The sequence below is a fragment of the Leptosomus discolor genome, chromosome 24, assembly GCF_034619465.1.
Source record: "Leptosomus discolor isolate bLepDis1 chromosome 24, bLepDis1.hap2, whole genome shotgun sequence".
NCBI classification, from domain to species: Eukaryota; Metazoa; Chordata; class Aves; order Leptosomiformes; family Leptosomidae; genus Leptosomus; species Leptosomus discolor.
In genome coordinates this window covers 7,985,916-8,010,232 of record NC_141414.1, presented here as the reverse complement: position 1 = coordinate 8,010,232, position 24,317 = coordinate 7,985,916, and the positions used below count along the sequence as shown (strand labels likewise).

The window sequence follows — 24,317 nt, the reverse complement described above, 5'->3', positions numbered from 1 at the left end:
TCGCTCTTCTGGGGCTGGGGATGAACAGGGGGGATTGTGCTTGTTCTGGATGAAGCGATAAACATTAATTATGCAAACCGGCCTCTGCCAGCCCACCCTTGTCTCCACAACATTCCAGGACGGGCAGAAATGGAGACAGAGTCAATTTATTCACTTAGCAGGTCACTCCCTTTAAGAACATCCCTTTCAAAAGAGAGTTGCAACTAGACTAGATCAAGCAGGGCTGAGTTTGCCTCGCTCAGATATGATAAAATATTCTAATAAATACTTGGGAAGCCCATTACAAGGAGAACGTTCCGTGCCGGCGAGACCTTCGCAGCGGGGCCTTTCATGCAGGGCTCCCATCCGAGCCGCGGCAGCGGGGGGGCCCTGCAGCATCCCCGGGGCCCCACCGCCCGTCGGGCCCACGCGGAGGGTCGCTGCCCCACGGGATGCTCTGTCCCTATTTCCAGTTTTTAAGAGCAAAACATAAAAACGTGCTCCTGGCTCGCAGCTTGGGGGAGCGGGGCAGAAAAGGAGCCCCTCTCGCTTGGGGCAGCCCCGGTACCCGGCCACGGCTGACGAGGAGGGGGAATGGAGCGTGCTGCGAAGACCCCCGCACGCCTCCTGCATGTGCCCTGTCAGAGCTGACCCTGCCCGTGCGGTGGGACCCCCGGCCCCGGGCTCGGCCGGGAGAAACCTCCCGCTCGGGTCCCCTTGCTGTGGGAAACACAAAACCCCACGGGGGTCCCTGACAGCGCAGGCGGCCCCAGTGACGGGGCCAGCTGCACCCCAGCCCTGTCCCCATTCCCATCCCGTCTCTGACCCCATCCCATCTCTGGCTCCATCCCAACCCCATCCCCATTCCCATCCCATCTCTGACCCCATTCCAACCCCATCCCCACCCCCAGCCCAGCCCTGTCCCCATCCCAACTCCATCCCCGCACCCCATCCCCAGTCCCAATCTCCATCCCAACCCCCTCCCCACTCCCACCCCAGCCCTGCCCCCTCCCAACCCCATCCCCAATCCCATCCCCAATCCCACCTCCATTCCCACCCTGTTCCCGGCCCCAGCCCCCACCCCAACCCCACCCTACCCTTGGCCCCCACCTCACCCCGGCCCTCTCCCAAACCCTCCCCCCCGCCCCGCTCCTACCGTGCCCCCCCCGCCCATCCCCTCCACCCAATCCCGCCCCAATCCCAATCTCAGCCCCGCCCTGCCCCTCCCCCACCCCCCCCCCCGGTTCCCATCCGGTGGGCGACGGCGTCACCGTGCGGCCGCGCCCGGCAGCGCCCGCACCCTCCCGGGGCAGGGCAGGATGCGGCCCCCGGGACCCGGGGGGGCGATACCGGGGCTCCGGGCGCTCTCCGGGACGGGGCAGGACCAGGCCCCCCGGGGTTGGGTGCAGGGCTGCGGGTCAGGATCGGTCCCTCGGCACACGAGGCGGGGGGGGGGGGGGGGGTGCTGGACGCTCCCCGGGGAGCGGGGTCCCTGTCCCCCCCTAAGCCTGGCCCGGCCGCGGGGTGGGATGCGGAGGGCGGGTTGCGAGGGATGGGGGGCGGCTGCAGCGCGGGGCGGGGGGGGCTGGGGTCGCCCTGCGCCGCCCCCGCCCCGAGCCCAGCCCGCAGCCCCCCCCCCGGGCGCGGTGCAGTGGCGGCGGCGGGCCGTGGGGTGGCACGGCCGAGCCAGCCGGGAACGCTGATGCTGCCTGGGAGGGTCCCCCCCCCCGTGCACCGCAGCCCCGGCCCCGCATCCCCACCTTCCTCTCTCCCGGCATCCCCGCGTTCCCGCATCCCGGCATCCCCGCGGTCCCGCACCCGCACATCCTCCCGTCCCTCCACCCCTGGATCCTGCAGCCCGCATCCCTCCATCCCTCCATCCCGCGTCCCTCCATCCCTCGACCCCGCATCCCGCCGTCCCTCCACCCCCGCACCCCAGCGCCGCTCAGCACCAAGGAGCGGAGCCTCTAACACCCCCCTGCCCCGCTCGGGGGGTCCCTGCCCGCCTGTTGGCAGCACAGGCCCGGGGCGGGGGGCGCTGCGGCCGGGCACAGCACCAGCACCGAGGCGTTGCGGGGGGCTGAGGGTGTTCCCCCCCCCCCCCGCACCCAGCACCCACCCTCCACGGCCGGGGATGAGGCAGCGCCGAGGGGGACACGGTTCCGCCACGCAGAGACGCCGCGGCTAATGGTACGTGCTGGGTCCCCCCCAAATCCCACCCCAAATATTAACGGGGTTGCAAAGAGCCAGGGGTGCGTGCTCCCCGCCTCGGCGGGTGCGCTGGATGCCGGGGTGGTTTCGGGGGTCACTGCAGGAATCGAGGTGCAAACACCCCAACATGCCCATCCGTGGGGCACAGCCTGGGCTCCGGTGCAGCGGCCGGGCTGCAAAAAGCTGATAGAGCCCCAGAGAGGTGGGGATGGGGTGGGAAACAGGGGGGGAGCGCGGAGGGGCCTGGCGTGAAAAGCTGGGGGGGGACACGACGTAGGCGGTGGGGTATTATCTGAAAAAAGGCAGCGTACGTGCCTGGTGGGAAGGAGATTTGTGGCCGCGGCTTCATCGCGCTCGATAATCCCGAGCGCTGCTTTTTGCTGGGCCATCTGGGCGCTCGCACGCGTGGGGGCAGCGAGGCGGGGGGGCCGCGGCGATGTCTGGGTCCCCTCTTCCGAGCAGCTGGCGGGAGCTCGCCGCCCCCGGCCCACCATGCCATCCTCCAAGACCGGCAGCGAGTACTGGATCGATGGGTCCCACCGTGAGACAGCCCTGGAAGATTTCTACGTCGTGGGCCCCGAGCTGGGACGGTACCGGCTGCCCGGGGGGGTCGGCAGGGGGGGCAGGAGCCCACCTGGCACGGGAGCATGTGCCAGTCGGGGCAGGGACTGGCCTGGTGGGGAGAGGAAGGGATGGAGGGGTGGGTGAAGTGGAGGAGGGGTGGGTGAAGGGGATGGATGGATGAAGGGGGATGGAGGGGTGGGTGGAGGGGATGAGGGGATGGATGAAGGGGGATGGAGGGGTGGATGAGGGGGGTGTGTGTGGAGGAATGGATAAGGGGGGGATGGAGGGAGACCCTGCCCTCACATGCAAGCTGGGGCTTGGGTTGTGCCGTGCTGCTGCAGCCATGGTTTCGGGAGCGCTCACGGAGGGTTTGCAGGACGGGGCCCGGGATCCTCACGCACGTGGAGCTGCGCGTTCCTCACCCCCGCGGTGGGGAGCGGGCTCGTGGCGAGACCCGTCTCCCCTCTGAGCAGCCCGAGGCTTTGGGGAGGTGGGCGCTGAGCCTGGCACGGCGTGGGGCTGCGGTGGGTCCCTCCTGCAGCAGCCCCCTGCAAAGGACAGGCAGTGCGAGCGCCAGCGCAGGGACACAGCCCCGGGTCTGGATTTGTCCCACCCGGGTCAGAAGGCCCCACCGAGGGCACTGGCTGCGTCCCCGTGTGCGGTGGCTCGGAGGGGAGTCACCAGCTGCACATGGTCCTACCCCAAATCCTCACGGACAGGGGACACTGGGGTTGGCAGGCCAGGTCCTGCGGGTGCCGGGTGCCGTTTCCCGGGGCCGCCAGGAGATGCGTGTTTTAAACCTGCCCCAAGATTCCCCGTGGGTTTGCCCTCGCCGCTGGCGTGTGCCACTCCGGCACTGCCGTCCTCCGCGGCAGCTCAGCCGCTTCCCAGCCCTCATGGGACCCCTCGGGATGCGGCATCTGGAGGAGCCCATGGCCAGTGCCAAGCGCCCGCGGGCCCGGGAGGCTGCTGGTACCCCGGGGGCCACGGCACATCCCGGAGATGCCCAGATCCAGCTCCCGTGTCCCATGGAGGAGAGCGGCAGCGCTGGCACCAAAGCGCTCCCGTGCTGGGAATGCTCCCAACCGGAGGGTGGGTGACAAGGAGCAGCCGGTGTCCCAGTGCCCCCGGGGCAGGGGGGTGCAAGGGGGTGCTGGGAGCCTGCGTGCGGCAAGTTTGACCGTCCTGTTTGAGGGGGACGCCGGGCTGTGCCGGCTGAGAGGAGGCAGTGCCGCCCGCCGAGCCCTGGCTCTGCAGCAGATGTTTTGGCAGTGGTTCAGGCTGGGCCAGCCCCAGCCATCCGCGGGGTTTCCATCAGTGGAGGAGCCTTTGAGCCTGAAAAACAGCAGCTTTGGTAAAAGCAGGGATTTAAGGCTTCTTATCGAGGTGTGGCCAGTGTCAGCCCAGGGCTCAGCAGCACGTGGCCCTGCAGAGACGGATGTAGGACAGAGGGACGGGCTCTGAGCCCCTGGAGCCCCTTTCCGCCAACCATCATCCATCCTTCCAGTTTCAGCACCCAGGTTTAAATCAAACTGGTCTCAGCCTCGGAGACGTCTGCTTGCAGCCGCATGCCTGGCACGTCGGCGTGCGGTGGGACCCGGGGCGGTGGGAGCCCCCTCACCGTGTGCGGCTTTCACTTGGTGCCTCCCCGCCGCTGCGCGCCGATGCTGCCCGAGCCGCCGCGCCGGGCTGCGAGGTCGGATCCTGCTCTGGCTTTAGAAGCCGCAGGGAGCAGGGGATGGATGGAGGGAGGGATGGAGGGAGGGATGGTTGGAGGGAGCGCAGGGTGGCCGTCCCACCAGCCGTGCCGCGGGGAGGACCCAGCCTGAGGTGCCCCGGGGGTGGCTCGGAGCAGCGCGGGGGCCGCTCTCGGCGCGGCCGTGGGCAGCAGCGTTTGGCCAGGGCGGTGCCTCGGCGGCGGGTTCGCACCGTCCTCCCGCCGGGCCGGCCCCGCCGCTGGCCCAGGCGCTCTCAGCAAATCCCGTTGTTCGACATTTTCCAGTTCATCTGTAAAGCAAACGCAATTATCTCCTGTCGCAGTCGAGGTTGATGGCGGGGATTTATTCGAGGCCTTAAGCAGCAGCGAGCGGCGGCGGCCGGCGGGGCGAGGGGCCGGGGTGCAGCGAGCGCGAATCCAGCCGCTGCCGTAGTTGGGAACGTGCGAGGGGCCGGCGGTGCCGCGGCGTGCGAGGAGTAAACCCCGAAACGCCGAGGCGAGGGCTTCTGAGCGATCCTGTTAGCAGCAGCAGCCGGGCTGCAAATTGTCCGTGCGGGAAAATCTGACAGGAGGGCAAGAGGTGCCGGATCCGGCTAGGATTGGGCTGCGGCGAGGGGGCAGAGGGACGATGAGCGGGGGCTGCCGGGTCCTGTCCCCGCTCCCAGGCTGGCTGGGAAATGAGGATGGAAAGGCGGCGGCAGGGCAGAGCGCTGCTGGTTTGCTGCAGCCCCCCCCGGCGCGTTGGGAAGCCCTGCCTGCCGGGAGCGGGAGGGCTCTGGGGGAGCTGCCGCAGCCCGGGGAGATGCTCGTGGCTTTTTCTGCCCGTTATTGCTGCGGTGGCAGCAGCAGCGATGCCATTTTGGGTTGAAATCGGAGCCTTCTGCCCGTTTTCCTGAGCTGGAGAAGGTGACGGCCACCTCTCCCCTCCAAGCCTGAGCAATTTGCTTCCAAATTGGTTTTTATTTGCAACACGAAATTCCGCAGAAAATGTTGAGCAAAAGGAAGAGAACTGTTTTGAAAATGGCCAAGGTCTAGAATCGCTGGGTTTTGCTCACCCTGCAGTACCTGGTACCCGGCTCTGCCGTTGCCATGGGAACACGATTCCCAAGTTCAGCCGGATGAGTTGCAAAATCCGCTCTCGTTTTTCAAGCAAATCTCTCTTTCTTTCACGAGAGCACCCCGGGGAGCACCAACGGCGCCGGGGCAAGCAGCACGTGGGGCTGCAGCAAAGGTCGCTCGCAGCCGCGCTGCGGGTTGGTCGTGGTCTCGGGAGGGGGGATTTTGGTGCAAAAGGGGGTGTCTGGGCACACGGGGCTGGACTTTTGGTGCCTGGGCTGAGGGCAAGGGCGGGCGGGCAGGCCGTGCGCCTCGACGCGGAGCCTGAACTCGGTCCCAGAAGGCGGCGAAGCCAAAGAGCAATAAAACATGGTCGATTACTCGGGGGCGAGAATTAATCTGCTCTGAGGAGCCAGGCAGCAAAGATGAAATTGCAAACGAGCCCCGTAATGGCCTGAAGCAATGGGTTGATTTCACCGTCCAGTGGTTAGAAAACGTTATTAACCAGATCTGAAAATCGCTGGCACCGGAGGGGCACCGCTGGGGGTTTCGCGGGAGCGATCCCTCCCGCAACGTGGAGCGGTTTAACCCGGCGGGGAGGTTTGGCGGCGGCACGGGGTGCGGCTGGGATGGGGACGCTCGCAGCGTCCCCGCGGTCCCCGCTGAGGTTGTCCTTGCGGCCGCGAGCGGGGAGAGGGGGAGGCTCCGTCCTGTCATGAAAGCTGCTTAAGGACTTAAACCCCCCGTAGGACCCGGTTTTAATTAAAATGGCTTTACCCAGGAAAGCTGGAAATGAGGCGGGGAGGGGGGTGTGTGCTGAGCTCCCAGGGCCTGGCGCTGGTAAAGGTCATTGCGGGGGGGGGATAGGGTGAGTGGGGACCCCCCCAGCTCCGTCCTGGCCGCATCCAGGCCAACTCACACCCCCCCGCCCTCCCGCAGGGGAGCCACCTCGGTGGTGTACAGCTGCGAGGAGAAGGGCACGGGCACCCCGTACGCTGCCAAGATACTGAAGAAGACGGTGAGTGTTGGTGGGTGGGGGGCTGCAGGGTGGCGGGGGGGGGGCTCTCCTGTGTTCCCAAAGCACCTTGGCACTGGTGGGGCACTGGGATGGGCAAGGGGCTGTTGGCCAGGCGTTGCTCCCGCGCTCCAGGGGTCCCCGATGGACAAAAGCACCGGGGTTTGGGCTGGGGTGCAGCAGCGGTGGGTACTGGGTGCATGAGAGGGGTCTCTGCATGGCGGGGGGCGGGGGGCCAGACCCAGCCCGGGCAGCAGAGGTAACGCCGCTTCCGTGGGGGCTCTGCTTTCCAGATCGACAAAAAGATCGTGAGGACGGAGATCGGGGTCCTGCTGCGGCTCTCGCACCCCAATATCGTGAGTACGACCCCCCCACGGGACACCCTGCCTGCACCCCATGTCGTGTGTGTCCCCCCCCACCTGGCAGCTGGGCACACGGGTGCCCGGTCCTCCCTGTGGCGCGGTGACTCCCCGCTCGCTGCCGCGTGAAACTCCTGGTCCTTGCAAGTGCCTTGGAGCTTCCCAGCTCCGATATCGAGGGCCAGGGCCCCCCTCCCTGTCCTCCCCACCCCCCCCCCCGGTCCCCTGGCCTGAGATTTCCATTCGGTAAGCAATTTCCATCGAGGAGATCAAATGAATGCCACAGAAAATTGCCCGTCTGTAATGAGTCCTGCAAGGGGAGATAAAAGGGGAGGCCGGGACCGCGGGTGCTGGGTGCCGCGTCCCGGTGTGGCCGGGCGCCGTTTCTCTTGCTCAGCGCTTGGGGGATCACGGCAGCTCGGCTGGAACGATTCGCAACGCCCAGGAGCGGATCTAATCACCGCCGGTGTCAGCAGAGCCGGGGCCGCCGTGTCGGCCCTTCGACAATGGCAGGGGGGGCTCGGGGGCTCCGCGCCCCCACCCCGTCCCTCCACCTGCCAAAAAGGCTTATTCCCGGCTGCTTAGTTCCAGCGGCAAATTGCAAAAGCGTCTCGGGGACGAGCCGAGTTAAGGAAGTATCGCCAAAGCCACCGGGCAGCTGCCGCGGCCGCGGTGCTGAGGTGTCGCAGGGGTGCCACGGAGCCCGCCCCGATGGATTCTGTGGCCGGGACGCGGCCTCGCTGCGGGCTGCTGCTGCCCAAGCTGCTGGGGTTTTTTCCAGCATGGCTCAAAACCCCGGGCACGGCTGCTTCCAGCCCAGCCCACCTCAACCATCCTTGGAGCAACAGGGCTTTGCTCTCTGGAGGAGCCCTGGCGGGGACGTCCTGCCCCCTCGCCAAAACCTCAATGCAAACAGACAAAGCCAAGAGGCGGCCCAACCATCCTAAAAACAGGGGTGACGGGGGCAAACACGCCAGAGCTGGGGCGTCCCTAAGCCCCTCAGCCAGCTCGGCGTGGGCCTGCCTTGGGGTGTTTCAGCGTTTTGGGGCGCTTCAGGCTTTTCCAGAGCCGCTTCCCCCGCCCCAGGACATTTGGGCAGCCGCAGGGACAACGGCCGGGATGGGGCTCGCCCGCTCGGAGCAGCCCGGGAGGCTGCTCGGGTGATATCGGCCGTGGACGGGGAGAGGCTCCTCCGAATGGTTCTCAGAAACACAGCAGAAAATTCAACCCCTGCTTCACTCCGCAGGCAGATGCACCACGGAGACGTGGAGGAGGAACCAGCCGGACAGTTTTAATATTGAAATCTCACTGAGGTTTCTGCAGGGTTCTGCTCACTGCCCAGTCCAGTGAGTTCCGCAGAAGAGATGCTCCGTTTCGTTACTTACGCTGGTGCCGTCGAGGCGCTCGCTATCGTTCAGCACCAACCTCGGCAGCGGATGATAATAGGATTGTAAACTTTTGAAGTTAATAGGAAAATTATAGTGCTTCCGTGTATTATTATAATGCAATAAGCTGCCACATAGTGTCTCTCACCCCGCGGGGTATCACGGCTTGTCACCCAGCCTGTGAAGGTAATGATTAAAGCCCCATGAAATTCGCAGTGTCACAAAAGTCTTAAGAAGCATGAAATGCTCTGTTTTCCATTAAAAAGTAAAAAAAACCCTGCATTTTGACGTAGTTTTAAGAGAGACCTGTTAATTCCAGATTTGCTGCAGTGGCACAAAGGTCTCGTGCAGACAAGCTCACCTCGTGTGGGAGCTAAAAAAAAACCCAAAATCAGGAGGAAAAAACTCAGTTTCTTTAGTGCCTCTTCTGCTGCAAAATGGTCCAAGGGACGTTTCCAAAAGCACCCGCGGGGTCCCAGGGCCCCGGTCCCAGCGGTGGCTTTGGCCCCTCGGGGCTCCGTGCACCTCTCCTGCATCCCGGCGAGCGCAGACGCGTGGGATCCGTCCCGGGCGGGACAAGGGCAGGGCTTTGCCGGGGGTCGCTCCCACGCCGCGGGGCTGGATGGAGGTGCCAGTCAGGTTAAAAAAGCTTTTGGCGAGCGTGCTCCTCTTGTGGCTAACGAGCGTGGAGACGCCGAGAGGATAAAGGCGCCGCCTGCCCGTCTCTTCCCCTTCCCAGCACCACCCTCCACGCAGGATGCGAGCAGGGCTGTTGCCAACTGTTAAAAAAGAAAAAAATCACGTTCAGACCAACCCAACGGCGAGGAGGGAGATGTGCCGGCTGCCCCGGCGAACCCCTGACACCCCGGCAGCCGCGGGCTCCTCCCGGCACCGCCGGCCCCCACATCCCTCCTGTCGCCCCTTTCAGATCAAGCTGAAGGAGATTTTCGAGACGCCTTCGGAGATCGCGCTCGTCCTGGAGCTGGTGACGGGAGGGGAGCTCTTCGACAGGTACGCCCGGCCCCGCGACCCCCATCCCGGCTCCTGATGAGGGGGGAGGGTGAGGATGGCGGGGAGCTGACGCACGCCATGGTTGGGGGGCGAAGGGGGTCGGTGTGGGGCAGGGCGCTGCCGCGCTGATCCCATGTGCCCGCAGGATCGTGGAGAGGGGTTTCTACAGCGAGCGGGACGCGGCCCACGTCGTCAAGCAGATCCTGGAAGCCGTTTCGGTAAGGGGCCCCCCGTGCGTGTCCCCTGCCCCACCGCCCCTGGGGACAGCCCAGCGAGAAGGTCCCGTGTGCGGTTCAGGGAGAGGAGAGGCACCCAGAGCTGCACCCCCCCCAAATATCCTTGGGGAGAGGCACCCAGAGCTGCACCACCCCAAATATCCTTGGGGAGAGGCACCCAGAGCTGCACCCACCCCAAATACCCCTGAGGAGAGGCACCCAGAGCTGCACTCACCCCAAATATCCTTGGGGAGAGGAACCCAGAGCTGCACTCACCCCAAATATCCTTGGGGAGAGGCACCCAGAGCTGCACCCCCCCCAAATATCCCTGGGAAGGGTGTTTGCCCGCTCGCCCTTGGCCCTCCGAAGGCGTCGCTGGTGGAGGTGCCTCTTCCGATCTGCATTTGGGGGGGATGAAGGAGAGGAGGGAGGAAGGTCAGCGCTGCTCTGCATCACAGGTCTGCCGGAGATGGGGTTTCTATGGCAACGGGGGGGGTTAAAACTGGAAACTCGTAGTGGAAAATGTCCTTACCGTGCCCCCGCCGGCAGCTCCGGCACCGCTTCCAAAGGGCTAGTCGGGCCGGTTGGTGCCGTGTCTCTGCCGGGTCCCGGATCGCTGCTGCCTCCTCCCGCGTTCCGTGCGCAGCGGCGGGGGCTTCCCTGCCCCTTCCCTTCCCGCCCCCAGCCCCGCTTTCTCTTGCTCTGTAGTATTTGCATGAAAACGGAGTCGTCCATCGCGACCTGAAGCCAGAGAACCTGCTCTACGCAGACCTGTCCCCCGACGCTCCCCTTAAAATCGGTGGGTTTGCCGGGGACCCCGCGGGGGAGGTTTGTGGCACAAGGGGGGGTTACTGGTGCCTGTCCCTGACGGCAGCGCCGCTCCCCTCTTGTGTCCCTCCAAGGTGACTTCGGGCTCTCCAAGATTGTGGATGAACAGGACACCATGAAAACCGTCTGCGGGACGCCGGGGTACTGCGGTGAGCGGGAGGGAAGAGCTGGAGGGGCCGGGAGGGAGACCTGGGGAGGCTGCGCCCTGCCCGAGGCCACGCACAGCTCGGTGCAGGGATGGCCGACGGCTGCACCGAGCTCGGGAGACGCCGCCGGTGCCCGGGACGGGTTTCCTCTGCTGTGAGGTTCCCGCCACGGCTGCGCTGCCGGGCGCTCCCCCCACCAACTCGAACCCCAAACTCTGCTTCCAGCCCCCGAAATCCTCCACGGGTGCCCGTACGGCCCCGAAGTGGATATGTGGTCCGTGGGCGTCATCACCTACATCCTGTGAGTAGCGCTGCCGGGGTCCCGGGTGAAACGGCGGCGCCGAGGCGGGGTGCTCCACCGCGGCCTACCGCGAGCCGGCGGCCAACGCCGGCACGGCTGCGCGGCGGGGCGCGGGCGGCGGCGTGTAGCTCCCCTCTGCCGTGCTCACAGGCTCTGCGGCTTCGAGCCCTTCTTTGACCCGCGGGGGGACCAGTACATGTACAGCCGCATCCTCACCTGCGACTACGAGTTCGTGTCCCCGTGGTGGGACGAGGTTTCCCTCAACGCCAAGGACCTGGTGAGCGCCGGTGCTCGGGGCTGCTGAGCGCGAAGCCTTCGGACCGATGCTTGGAAAGACAGCAAAGCCAGGGGCGTTTAACAAATTAAGCCTTTCCCTGCGTCTGAAATTGGTTACAGGTCAGAAAATTGATCGTCCTGGACCCTCAGAAGAGACTGACCGTCTACCAGGCTCTGGAGCATCCCTGGGTCACCGGGAAAGCCGCTAAATTTGCTCACATGGACAGCACGCAGAAGAAACTGCAGGAATTTAACGCCAGGCGGAAGCTGAAGGTAGGGTGAAAAAGCCCCGTTAACCCCCGGGGGCGGCTCGTGTTCGTGTCCCCTCGTGCAAACAGCTGGGGCCGCTCCGAGCTGCTGTCGCTGGGGTTTTAAGGATCCCCTGCCCCGAGCAGCTCAATGTCGGGTGACACGCGGCGGCTCGGGGGGCTGGCTGGCTCGGGGAGGGGGTGAAGGGCGATGGAGCGGCTCCTTGTGCCGCTGCGTCCCCGGGGAGCGGCAGCTGGTGCCGAGAAAAGCCGTGCCCGAGGCGAAGCGCTGCGCTTCCCAGCTCGGCGTGGCTGCAGGAGCGGGCGCCGTCTCCCCTTCCCCACGCTCCGGGGGGCTCGAGCGCCCGGGGAACGGCGTCGAAGGGGACAATTGTGCCGAGCGCAGGCTGACGGCCGCCCCCGCCGCTGTGCCTTTGCAACAGGCCGCCATGAAAGCCGTGGTGGCTTCCAGCCGCTTGGGCAACCACGGGCACCACGACTGCTCCCGCAGCGGGCGCAGCCAGGGGGGTCCCCGAGGCGCCCGCCTGCCCCAGGCGACAGGGACCGCCGGCCCCGAAGCCACCGCCACCGAGGACCTCGGCGCTTTCCGGAGCGACTGCAGCGACGTGGCCAAGGTTCCCGTGACCGGCGCCGGCTGCCGGAGCTAACCCGCTCGGCGCTGCCGCCGGCTCGCCACGGCTTTGGCCAGCAGCGCCCCGCTGACGCTCGGACGCTGGGGCGGGGAGAGGCGGGGGGGGACAGGAGCGCCCCGAGCGGGGGGGTGTGCCGGGAGCCCGTGGTCTGTCGCGTGGAGCACCCTTATTCCGTGTCCTGTTGCCGGTGCAGTCGTACCTGGTCGCTGTGAGTGTGTGTCTGTACGGACCCGGCTGGTGACTCGGTCTTCCAACAAATCAACACTTTTGGCCGCTGTGGCTTGAAAAGATCCCGAGTGGCTTAAAAACGAGGAGCAAACAGCAGAAAAAGGATTCCTTTCACCTCCCCTCCAAAGGCAGTAACTTGTCTTTTCGGCAGCGTTTTCTATGTTCCTGTAAATAGTCCTTCGGGGTTGATCTGCTCAGGGGAGGGGGTGCGCCCGCATTGCCGCGGAGCCTCGGCGTTACGTCGCCGGTCGCTGACACGAGGCCCGGCCGCAGGTCTGTGGCACGAGACGGGGTTTGCAGGAGCCTGTGAACCCGCGGTTTGAGCCGATCCGCAGAAACAGTGTCTGCCAGCGGTTCCTTCCTCACCTCGCGGCGGTCGGCGGCCTCTGGTTTGTGCTTGGGTTCCGCTCCCGTCTCCTTTGTTCCCCCGCGCGGTCGTGCTGTGGAGTCGTGATGGTGGCGGGGTCGTGACGCCCCGGGAATGCCGGCGGGCCTGGCCTCGGCGCCGGCGTTCCAGGTCACGATTCACACGAGGAGTTTTGAGGAAGAACAAGCCACTCTTCCTACGGCGCGCTGTAGGACTCCGTGACGTGTAACGGTGCTGTTGTTTCCTGAGGGAGGACAACGAGTTTATACATATTTGGGGTGGGGTTTTTTTTAATACTAATGAAATCAGTCAACAAACAACGGGAAAAGAAATTTTTTAGGCGGTTGTTTTCCAAGCCACAGGGTAAGCGTTTGGGGATTTTAATACAGAACAAATAATCAGAGAGGAAAAGCCATATGACACGGGGGGATTACAGAAAGCCGGGCGGCTGCTCCGCAGGCCCAGCTGGCGCGAGGTCTCCTAACCCCAGGCAACGCCCGGGACCTCCACCCCTCACGGTTTGGGCCGTACACAGCGTGTTTGGGAAAAAAAAAATCTCAACTGGAGAAGAACTAAATTTATCCTCGAGGTTCCTTTTTCCAGGCCGGGGCTGTAGAAGGCAGCGGTTGAGCGAGGCGGGGCTGCAAACCAACCCTGACGAGGCGCTGAAGGCGAAAGGCGCCGTTACAGGCGCCCGGCTGGGCGCAGGGCGTGGGTCAGCAGGTCAGGGCTGGAACCAGGGCGGCGGGACGGCGGCCGTAGCGCGGCGACCTTCGGGTTCGTGTCCGGCACAAGCAGAGATCAGAAAAGCTGCTCCTGGAGGGCTGAGCCAGACCGTACGGAGCTCGTTGACGCGCAGGGCGCTTGTAAAGCCGAATGCAGAGGAGAGGTCGGGCGTTCAAGGGGGGGTTTTAATTGGAAAAACATGAGGTTTCGACCAGAAAGGGGCTTTTTTTTTTTTTTTTTTAACTGACAGTCAACGGGGAAGCAGATGCAAGGTCTCAGGTTGGAGCGAGCCAACGCTGGTAACACGGGAGAAGGCTTCGGCGAGGGGGAAGTTATTTCTTTTTCTCGGCGGTTGGCAGGAGGGGGCGATGATGTTCTCTCGTGGTTTTTTTAATACGGAGGGCTGAACCTCGCAGCGTGCTGAGCTCCGGTCTTTGTCCTGTGCGTAGGGTGACACCCTCTGTCCTTCAGGCGCCGTGATGTGTCCCCATTTGCTCCAGCAGGGCCAGAACTCCAACTTGAACCGTGTTCTTTACTAACCCGGGTCTTGAAAGACAGTTTGATATCCTTTGATGCGAAATTCTTAACCCAAACGCCTTGCAGGACCAGGCCAGAGCGCTCAGCGCACCCAGAGCCTGCGCAGCAGGGCCCGTGGCTGGGCGAAAGGTTGCCCTGTGCCCAGCCCGCTCCTGACCCTGCGGCACGACGGGAAATAGCACATCAGTTGGGTCACAGCGAGTGACAAAGTGTCTTCAGTGATGGAAGGCACTCAGGGAAAACTGAAAGGAAAAGGAGTTTGGCCTCTGAAGGTGTGTCAGTGAAGTATTATTCCACAAATATCGGTACTTAAAGGTAGAAAAAAATCGTACTCCCGGGAGTAAAGCTGATAGGAGGTGCCGTTTGGGTCTGTATGCTGTTTTCAGAATGTGTTTTAATAATTTACTACTTCAGTGTAGTGGTGACATTTACGGTATTGCAGGTATTTACAAAGAAGTATAGACAGCCAATAAAGTATCAAACATCGTTAATTTGACTCTGTTTTCACTGCTACTCTCACAATACAAGTGAAAATTGCTGCAGGCCTTTTTTCCTCTGATTTTTCTAACCCGTTTTCATACGACAGTTTACGTTCAGGCTCTGGACAACTGAACACTCGCCCTGGCCACGGGGATTTCCGTGGCCTGAGCACCCCAGGGCTGACAGGGATCTCCCGCCCCTTTGGCCCTTTGTCTCTTGGGGTAAATACTTTTCCAAGGACACTTGGGCCGGCAAAGCAATTCAACCTGGGGGGAAAAAAATCCCGCGTCGTGCGGAGTTAGAAGCAGCGCCGTGCGGTAACCGGCAGACGGACAGGCCGGGATGAGCGCGGGGGCTGCGGGGCCCGGGGGGGGGGGGGCCTTACAGGCCACGGGGCCTGCCGGGGCGGCCGGGGCCTGCTGGGGCCTGCCATGGCGGTAGGCCCGGGCGTGGGGGGGTGCTCAGCTTCCGCACACTGACGTCACGACGCAGCCCTCCTACGTGTACGTCACTACCATGGGCCCCGTTGCCATGGCGCCCGCTGCCCGTGGTCGCCTGGGACGCGCTAAGGGAACACAAGACGCCCCGCGCCCTGACGTCACGTGGTTCGGAGGGCGGCGGGGGGGAAGAGACGCCGGTGGCAAAGGACGCTCCGCAGCGGGGGCGGGTCGAGCCCCGAACTGTCCAATAGAAGCAGAAGCTCCGCAGCATGGGGCGGAACAACGGGAGGAGCGGGCGCTCTGACTGGCTGGAGCGTAGCGTGTTTTGAAGGCGGGAAGGCGGTGTCCTACTCGCGGGCGGGGGTCGCTGATTGGCTGCCGCGTCGCCGGGAGTTGGAAGGCGGATGCGCAGGCCCGGGCGAAGCGGGCGGCCTCATGTGGCGGGAGGCGGCGCAGCGCCGCTCTCCGCGTCGGGGTCGCGCACGGTAACGCTCCCCCCCCCCCCCCGGGGCCCTGAGGGGGGCGCGGCGGAGGGGGGCGGCCCGGGGCCTCGCACCGGGAGCGGCGGGAGGGCGGCGGCCCGTCCCCTCCCTTCCCTCACGGTGGGGCCTGGGGCGGGGAGCGGCGGCCCGTCCCCTCAGCGCGGCGGGAGCCCCCCTGGCTGGGGCCACCCGGGGCCCGGCGCTGGGCGGCGCGGGGCAGCGGTGGGAGCCGGCGGGCAGCAGGGCAGGGGCAGCCGGCTGGGGTGGAGCTTTGGGAGCCTCGTAGTTGCCGCCAGCGGCGCGGCGGTCACGGGCTTTGTGTCCCTGCCCGGGGCCCGCGGGGCGCTTCAGCGCAGCGGTACCGCCCGCTCCGCGCTCTGTTGGGGGGGCAGGACCGCGTTCTGCTGCGCCGAGGAGTCGGCAGCCTTCGGCGTTGTAAGAACAGGGCGATTTTTCTGGTTCTCGACGGGTCTTGAAGCCTTCCGAGTCGGAGAAACGCGTGAGAGCTCCGTGGCTGCTCCGCTCGGGTTGCGCTTGTGAACTCCGGGTAAAAACGGGCGCAGCGCGGTGTAACCTGTCGGCTGTGACAAGTGGCCTCCATTATCTGGATGTGGTAGCGGGGAGCTGCAGAGCGGGCAGGCCCGCAGCAGCGTTTTTTAATTTCTTTGTGACGGTATTTTCTGCACCTTCATGTTTAATAAGACCTTCTTGTGGTGCAGAGCTGTAGAAAGATACACTCTTAGGACTTAATTTTTGGAGAACGTGTGCAAAGTAATCCTGGTTCGGTGATCTCAAAGGTAAAACGATACGTGACTGTGATAACGTGGTTTATTTAAGTCCTCTATTTCTTTTAAAAAAGGGAAGCAAAACCAGACCAAGCATTGGGTAACTTTTATTCCCTTTTTCTTCAGAGCACGCTGGAATTTTCCTTTTCTATGTGAAGCACAGTCATGACAGACCCAGAGTATGTTCTTTGCCTGTGGAAGAAGCGTTTATGGCCAGCAAAGGTAAAGCAGATGTACAGATGAGGAAAGGTTTGTGGGTGTAACTTAGGAATGGCTGGAACAGAGTAGTAAGAGCTCCCAGGAAACGTGTACGTGCTTGAAAAAAGCGCTAATCTCTAAAGCCCCTGATGCCGTGGAATGTCGGTCCGTCCTGTGCTGCTCGCGTTGAAAATGGCTGGGTGTCAGATCTGTCCTCTAGTCGGACAGACTTGGTCAGGGATTTTAAACGTGTGTTTTTCTCTTGAATGTAGGTTTTGTGCAAAACTGGAGTCGCTGGGGAAACGTCTGCTACTGACGCGAAGGGAACTTCGTTTGGAGTTGAAATACTTGGCTTGAAAGAGCAGTTAAGTGTCCTTGTTACTGGCGTGTGTTTGTGCTCTTGGTCACTAAAAAAAAAAAAAGTAATCCCTTTATGGGAAGGTACCTGTGAAATGAAATCACTGATTTACAGCAGGCTGGGCCGGCTGACCCGAAACCCGTCGCCTTTTCAGAGCTGGCCCTGCAGTTGTCTCGTGGAACGGCCGTAAACAACGTCCTGGCTGTTGCCTCGGGCATCCTTCGTGTCGTGGGGTTTTTTCCTTAACTGCTGCTGACAAATATGGGTTTGGGGGAAGAAAGACTGCGAGTCTATTGCCAGGTGGAAGCCGGGTCAGGCGTTAGTACGTGACGTTTTCAGTCAGCTTGGTTGTACTTTCAGGGTCAGCGTGAGCTGTGCAGATGCCGTCCCGCTGACGGAAGAGCGCGTAGAAAGCATCGCCGGTGGCTTGGGTGAGGAGATGTCGACACGTTCGCTGCCTCGTATCGGTTCTGGATGTAGAATGTCCCCAAAAACTCAGCCTGGGGGACAGCAGCTGAGTATTTACTGAGGGGTTTTTCATGTGTCTGCTCCCCTCTTTCCGTCCCGCCCATAAAGTTTGAAAATCGACTGAACACGGTCACAGCTGCTTTTGCTCTTCCCCCATGTGTGTTGGAAGGGCTGGTGAAGGGACTTGGGTGCCTGTATCCAGATAAGGCGCTGGGAGCTTGTGCTTTGTGTGTCCCTGTAGGCTTGGCCTTAAGAATCACAGACTGTTTAAGTGTTGCATTTTAAACAGAAGATAGCAATAAAATTTCTTATCTCTGATATACAGAGAAAGCTTATTGCATCTACTGCCTGTTCTTCTTCATCAGATCAAAAGAATGATTTGAGCGAGGCTGTGGAAGAACTGAAGTATCGCTGCTCTCTTAAAATTGCCTTGGATATTTTGACTCAAAATGGCTCGGCCGGACAAGTGCCACCTTCAGAAGAAGGACCAGTCGCTCCACTGTCCCGGGAGAGGAGCGCAGGATCTCTCTCATCTACCCCCCTGCGGAGATGTCGGTCGGTCTTTCGCTCTGAAGAAAAGCTGGAGCTTGAGACTTCCAAAAAAAAAAGAAAACAAAAAAATAATCCCAGCCTGAAGACTGGTAAAGAAAAACGAAAGCAGAAAGGGTCTGTCACGTTGGAGGAGAGCACTGCAGCGTGTGGGAGCGGAGCCAGCCCTGCCAAACGGGGCACTGGGGACCTGGGTAATGCATCAGGCTCAGACAAAATACCAAAAGTGAAATCACTACCAAGCCAGAAAAAAATCGAGCCCAAACTGGTGCCAAAGTCCAAACGAGGAAATAAAGCCTCCCTTAAGCCGAAGGGGGAGCAAAGTAAGCAAGGAAGGAAAAGACCAAGAGGTGCAGGATCACCCGTATCACATAGGAAAGGTTTCCCCAAGGGTCCAGCACAGCCCCTTCCCGGGGAAGGGTCTCCTCAGCCGGACCCCTGCAAGTCTGACGCCGGGTGGGGACCTGCAGCCAGAGGCCAACCTGGAAAGGCGTTCCTGGATTCCTCTGGTGGAAGTGCCGGAGGGGCAGAGCGTTTGAACCAGGTCGGTGGGCGGCAGGAGATCGGCACAACCGTGTCCTCGCGGAGCAAACGCAGCCGTGGGCCTGGCTCCTCCCCCGGGCGCTCCGACGCCGGGCGGCTTTCGGGCGGCTTCCCCTCGCCGGGCGAAGAGGAGGAGAACGGGACTGTTCCACGTGCGGCCGCGGATGAAGGACAGCCGTTTCAGCTGTCTGAGGAAGATGAAGGTGGGCATGTCGCTTGGGGCAGGGGAAGCCTCGCCCCCGTTGGGTGGCCGAGCGCTGGAACGGTGCGTGGCTTCTGCGGAGGAGGGTCTGAAGTTGCTGGGTTTAATTTTGGTTTAAGTTTCGGAGAAGCGCGAGATGCGTCGCTTTAATCCTGGCTAAAAGCTGGCGTGGCGTTCGGGTGGCCTGGAGTGGTTCAGGGGGTTGCATGGGGCCACGTGGGGGTGATTCTTTTTGCTAGAGGACCTGCTCGTTTCCCACCTGGGTGTTCTTTGTCTCCTGCTGTGGTTTGTGCTGAGGTGAAATGCTGTTACGTGAAGGAACAGCCGGTGCAGCCGCCTGAAGCCAGCCTGTTCCTCCTTCCCCTTTTCCCACTTTTACCCCCATGATTCAGCCTTTGCCCAGGCAGAGCTGAGGGGGGTGGGGGGTGACAGACCCTTGTGTGGCGGCGACCGGCGCGGCTGTGGGCTCACCGGCCCGGCTGGTCCTGCTCGGACCCCTCACCCACGCGGCTGCTCGCTGCTGTTGGCAGGACGGGAATTGCCTGACCTGTCATCAGAGACGGTTCCCTCCCAGAATCTCCCTGGCCTCTCAGCCCTGGCAGATGACGAGGAGGAGGATGAAGAGCTTCCCAGTATTTTATCACTTCAAGGTGAGACGTGTGGCGTGCGCTTTTCGGGGGGGTTGTGCTCCCAGCTTGCTGCCAGGCCCTGGGGTGACCCCTGGCCGCTCCAGACAGCGAACCCAGCTCTGGTCAAGCTTGGAATAAAATGTGTTTCTTGGATGCTCTGGCGACAGAACGAAATGCAAATCGCTGTGGAAGTGCGGAAGGGCAGAAGCTTCCGAGTTCCCGCGTTCAGAACTCCCTGTGGCGTGTTTTGGGGGTGGGGGGTGCCCTGTCACTGTGGTGAAACCCGTGAAGGCGCTGAAGTGGCACTCCTGAGAGGGGGCCGGTGAGAGAGGGCGAGCTAACCGGCTTGGCTTGGCTTTCGTAAAGAAAAATGACTTTTATTTTTCGTCACAGAACCGCCACAAATTGAAGAAGGGATCTTGGTCTGGTGCAAGCTGCGGAAGTATCCTTACTGGCCAGCAGTGGTAAGACCAGCTCGCTGCTGCCTTAGCACGATGCTGCAAGGGGTCTGACAAGGAGCAGCTGCCCGAGCTGTCGAGTGTCTTCTGTGCTTCTCGACTGCTGCAGAGCTGGAGGTGTTAAAGATCTGCCAGCTGAAGCGTTCCAAAGAGAGTAGAAGTAAAGTCACCTGTGACAAAAGTGTAAAAACTAAATGTGGTTCGTTCCCCCATGTTTCTGCTGGAGCAGAGGATTGCTGCTGAGCCTTTCTGTCTTGTGCCATCATGGGTTGCTGCTGAGCCTTTCTGTCTTAGCAGGGTTGTGCCCACCTAACAAAAGGAAGGGGGTGGGTCCCGGTGCGCTAACAAAACTGCTCCCTTGGGGTAACTTGCTCTTCGTGCCCCTTTAAACGGAATTTTTGGTATTTGTGTAACTTCCTTTCAGTGTGGGCTGTCGAATGTTCCTGCTGGTGAGGGTTTAGGCCTTTGGGCTGCTCGTGAGACTCTGTCCTTTCCCCAGGTGAAAACCGTGAAGCGGAAGCACAGGAAGGCCTGTGTGCTGTTAATAGAAGAGAACATGAATTACAAGAAAAAGGGGTAAATGTTGTGGCTTCTGATCAGGTTGTGAACCTTGGGGTTCTTCTGGGCGGTGTCCTGTGCTCTTTTCCTGGTACAGGGCGATTGCGCTGCCAGCCAGAGGTTGGTCTGGGAGGGAGGGACCGAGGGGAGGACTCGCAGGTGGGGGCGGCTGCTTTATCCTGCTGCCAGCGGAGAGAGGCTGGTGTTTGTGGGCTGACGCTCCCGTCAGGAATAACAAAGGGCTGGGGACCCAGCTGGTGTTCTGCACACGTGGTGCCCAGACTTCCTGGGAACACAGGCCTGCCTTTAGTTTTGCTTTAAAACCAGGTACTTCTCATTTGTTAGAAGATTCCGTAGTTTTAGCTCATTACAAAGACGAAAACGAGTAAAACCTGAATTCCTTATGAAATGGGATTTCCAGGGAGCTGTAGACTCGCAGTAAATAAGTAGAGGTGCAACTCAAGTGCCTCTCTTTGACTGTGCCTTTTTGTTTCATCAAGTTTCTCGGTGTCTCTTAAGAATCTGAAGCACTTTGATTGTGAAGAAAGGCAGGAGCTCATTGTGAGTACCACCAGTAACACGGAACCGGGAGCGTGTGTGTGTGTGTGTGTTGGGGGGAGGCGGCTCGTACACGTCCCTGGCCCCGCGGGAGGCGCGTGGTGCCGCTGGCCGGTCTGGCCTTGTTCAGGGTTCTCTGTTCCCCCTCGCTCTGTTCCACAAAGGAATTAAACGTCATTTGTGCTCCGCAAGATGGAGAGTAACACGGGAAGGGGGTGCCCTGACACCTTCCTCCGTCTCGGTGGGGCTGCTGCTACGAACACCTCTGTGTGTGGAAGCAGGCGGCTGCTCAGGGCGACTCCTGGGTTTCCCCTTGTGGGTTTTCTCCGCGCACCCAAGCTGCTCTCGCTGCCTGGCAGCGGTGGCAGCGGCTGACTTTGAGGAGAACGCAGAAAACTGCAAGTAAACCGTGACTCGTTACCCTGAGCTGCTCTACTGCCTGGTTAGTGTCCTGGGCCCAGCCCCTTCACCCGGCTGCTCCTTCTCCGGGGCCGTGAACGGCTCCTGTTTTGCAGGAACAAGCCAAAAAGGATTATCGCAAGGAAGTGGAGTGGTGCATCCGCTTGATCTCGGACTATCGCATTCGAGTCGGTAAGCAGACGAGTTGGGTGATGTCACCCATTCTGATAGACGTCAGAAAAAGATCACAGCAGAACGGTCAGCTCTGTTTCATCAGTTAACAGAACTGACAAATAACCTCGTTTTGGGCTTTTTAGGTTGTCGTTCTTTTACGGGATCCTTCCTGGAATATTTTGCTGCCGATATCAGTAAGTGAATTCGTGATCTTTTGCACTCTCCTCCTGGGAGGGGAGTTCAGCTCTGGTGTTTACACCCGTGTGTGGAGTTTGGCCTCAGACCCAGTGAGGGGGAACCATTAAAATTACCGTGAATGTGCTCTAAGGTTTTTCAGTCCCACAGCAGAAGTTAAATATCGATTGTAAAGGCGATGGGGTAACTGGTTACCTCATGCTGTAGAGAGCTCACTTCAGAGCTCCTGTCAGAGTTTCAACTCGCTAATCTTCTTGGGTTTTTTTAAGGCAAAATTAAGATTTTGGTGGGTTTTCACCCTCTGTGGTAGGGGAGGAAGAGAAACTTCTCTTTTATCAAGACAGTCCCTGATTTTATAGTTGTATGTCTAAGTACGTGTGTGAGAAAAACCCTTGTTCTGTGTATCTCAGTATGAATGATTGTGGCTTTTCTTTCAGGCTACCCAGTTCGAAAGGAAAGTTATCAAAGTTTCACCCCAATGACCTTTCCAGTCGAGGCGGAGGAAGATGTTGAAGGGTCTTCATCAGAAACTTCCCCTCAGAAGCCCTCCAAGAAACTCCTTCCTGACAGAACGAGAGCCGCCAGAGACAGAGCGAACAAAAAGATAGTGGAGTTCATCGTGAAGGCCAAGGGGGCTGAGGAGCATCTTCTGGCCATTTTGAAAAGCAGGAAACAGTCCCGGTGGCTGAAGGAATTCCTGAACTCAAATCAGTGCGTGACCTGCATTGAAACGTACTTGGAGGACGAGGATCAGTTAGACCTTGTGGTGAACTACCTGAAGGACGTGTACTGCGAGATAGATGCCGAAAGCCTGCGGCAAATCGGTGGAGACGGGATAAAACTGATTTCGGACGTCCTTCTGCCTGAAGTAAGTAACCGTGGAGCCCTGGGAACAGTGGGTGTTTCGGTCGGTAACGCTGGGGTGAGGAGACTCGAGTGTCGTGGTGGCGGAGTGTCCCCCGGAGCTGGGCGGCTCCACTCGCTCCCGCCCCCCTGCCAGCCCGGGCCACGCTCCCTTCAGCTCCAGGGGCGCGGAGCTGAGCTGGTTCCCGCGTGTGTCCCGGGTGAAGGACGTTAAAATCGGTGCGGGAGGCTCTTGAGGCCTGTTTGTGGGCTGGTCGTCGGGGAACGACCCCGTTTGGGGGACGAGTTGGAGACAACAGAGCAGTGAAGCCCCGGCAGGTCGCTGCGGGCGGTGGGCTGGTGAGGTGCGAACCGGTGGCGTTCTGGGCGCCATTGTCCCAGAACGGGGGAGCTGTGGGTGGTGTGATGGTTTTGAAGGCAGAATGGCTCCTTTCTGTGCGTTTTGATTGCTTCTGAAGCTCTTCAAAGCTTTCATTTGGCAAGTTACCTCTGGGTTGTCTCGGGTTCTCTGTGCGGGTTGGGGGGTGGGTTGCCGCTTCTCACAGTTGTGCGTTTAGATACTTGCTGTTCTTCCTAGGAGCGTCCCTGGGAGAACATCAGTAACTTCTGTAGAAAGAAAATGGCTGTGAATGGTTTAATCTGGGTGTGAAAATACTCTCCTGGGAGTGATACAGGACAAGTGGTATTCCTTACCGAGGAACTTCACAATAAGCACTTTCGTCCAAGTTTCCTAAGGGATTGAGGAACCTTATTCTAGAAATGAGGCAGTTTTTCAGATCCTTGGTTGTAATTCCTCTGTGGTTTCGTGAGTGTAAGTTGCCTGCCTGCTTTCCTAGGCCATCATTTACGCCATTTCTGCTGTCGATGACATAGATTACAAGAAAGCGGAAGAGAAGTTCATAAAAGGACCATCCGTGAGCAAAAGGTATCTCTCTATTTTCAGTGCTCTCTGCGTGTTCCTCACTCGTTCGCTGTTCAGGGGAAAGCGTTGGGGCAGGAGAGTTCAGCTCCTCCCGCCTGCAGACGAGCTTCCCCCTCGTCCCGGTGACGGAGGGACCGAACGCGGGAACGTCCTCGCTGAGCGACGCTGCAGGCTGCTTCGTACGTTAAGGTTATTTTTACCGCAGGACTTCAATTTATTTCTTTTCAGGGAGAGAGAAATATTTGACGAAGAAATTCTAGAACGAAAGAAGCGGAAGGCTGAGCCTGCGCCGTCAGACAGCAGCTGAGCAGGGGTACAGGTTTTCCCACGTTACGCTGGCACTAACGTGCGTAATAAAGTGGTTTATGTGTATAAAATATGTAATTCTGCTTAAAAAATCTGTGTGTGTATAAAAGCTGTAGCTGCTGTCCCGCTGTCCCGCTGTCAGGTGCAGCCGTGGCGTCGGTCCTGGCGCCGCGCTCTGCCCCCGCTGCCGCGCTCGGCTGCCTGTGATGGCGCAGACGGGGCGAAGCCGGCGGGCGCTCTGCGGAGCTGCTGCCTGAGAGGTTCCGCAGGAGGTGGTTTGGCCAAACGTCTGACCCAAGGAAAGGCTGTTGCCCTCAAAGAGGTGTCCTGGTCGGTCCTGTAGCCGAGGGCTGGCTGGTGGCCTTGCGGCGCTGAGCGCCTGCGGGTGGCTGGCGGAGCGCTCCCGGCGGGGCGGCCGTTCGTGCCTTACGGGTCTCAAAGTGCGGGGAATGAAATCGGTTCCTGGTGATGCAACCCGAGGAGCAAAGGCTTTGGTTTTGTTCATAGGAAGGCTAAAATTCCGTGGAAAAGGAATCCAGTGTTTGCTTGAGAGCCAAAACCCACCCGCTTTCCCACTTAAAAGTGGAACCACTTTAACGCTGGTTTCGCTGGGTGCTGATGCCGTGGTTTTAAGAGCTCTTCCAGTTCTCTGATTTAAATACCGGCTTTAATCAGGTGTGGTTCCTGCAGTTTAGCTTTTGCTACAGGTGTGGCCGTTGCAAACCACCTTTGGCAGACTCGGGGTGATACTGGGAACCAGTTAATGATAAAAGCCCAGTGACTGGTCTTTGTGTTATAATGAAAATGCGACCTGGCTGCTTGTCCAAAGTAAGAGATTGGAAATGAAGAAGTTTAAATGTAAACTGGCATTGCAGATGTGTGTTCTGGTGATCGGTCGTCATCTGAATGTGTTTTAGTTACTCTATG

The 24,317-nt window shown here is 60.7% G+C and overlaps 2 protein-coding genes across 2 annotated transcripts; both read left to right on the top strand.

Annotated features, from left to right (window-relative positions):
- The first annotated feature begins 2,682 nt into the window (after positions 1–2,682).
- LOC147413826 (calcium/calmodulin-dependent protein kinase type IV-like) lies at positions 2,683–11,979 on the top strand. Its single transcript, XM_086477543.1, has 11 exons — positions 2,683–2,780; positions 6,467–6,545; positions 6,836–6,898; positions 9,215–9,297; positions 9,443–9,515; positions 10,221–10,311; positions 10,415–10,489; positions 10,712–10,787; positions 10,938–11,064; positions 11,184–11,336; positions 11,755–11,979. Exons 1-11 carry the CDS (start codon positions 2,683–2,685, stop codon positions 11,977–11,979), a joined length of 1,143 nt encoding a protein of 380 aa, XP_086333669.1.
- A 4,067-nt stretch (positions 11,980–16,046) lies between these two features.
- On the top strand, positions 16,047–23,555 carry PWWP3A (PWWP domain containing 3A, DNA repair factor). Its single transcript, XM_009959300.2, has 13 exons — positions 16,047–16,231; positions 16,480–16,571; positions 16,926–16,996; positions 17,399–18,328; positions 18,858–18,977; positions 19,350–19,420; positions 19,914–19,990; positions 20,473–20,533; positions 21,046–21,121; positions 21,247–21,297; positions 21,736–22,166; positions 22,999–23,087; positions 23,313–23,555. Exons 1-13 carry the CDS (start codon positions 16,175–16,177, stop codon positions 23,389–23,391), a joined length of 2,205 nt encoding a protein of 734 aa, XP_009957602.2. The 5' UTR covers positions 16,047–16,174; the 3' UTR covers positions 23,392–23,555.
- The last annotated feature ends 762 nt before the right edge of the window (positions 23,556–24,317 follow it).

Bases quoted from the DNA above. Each gene is read 5' to 3' on its own strand.
- PWWP3A (XM_009959300.2), top strand. From the start codon at position 16,175: ATGACAGACCCAGAGTATGTTCTTTGCCTGTGGAAGAAGCGTTTATGG. The intron at 18,978-19,349 runs GTGAGACGTGTG...TTTTCGTCACAG, and splicing joins CAGTATTTTATCACTTCAAG to AACCGCCACAAATTGAAGAA. The intron at 21,298-21,735 runs GTAAGTGAATTC...CTTTTCTTTCAG, and splicing joins ATATTTTGCTGCCGATATCA to GCTACCCAGTTCGAAAGGAA.
- LOC147413826 (XM_086477543.1), top strand. From the start codon at position 2,683: ATGCCATCCTCCAAGACCGGCAGCGAGTACTGGATCGATGGGTCCCAC. The intron at 9,516-10,220 runs GTAAGGGGCCCC...CTTGCTCTGTAG, and splicing joins AGATCCTGGAAGCCGTTTCG to TATTTGCATGAAAACGGAGT. The intron at 10,788-10,937 runs GTGAGTAGCGCT...CCGTGCTCACAG, and splicing joins GGCGTCATCACCTACATCCT to GCTCTGCGGCTTCGAGCCCT.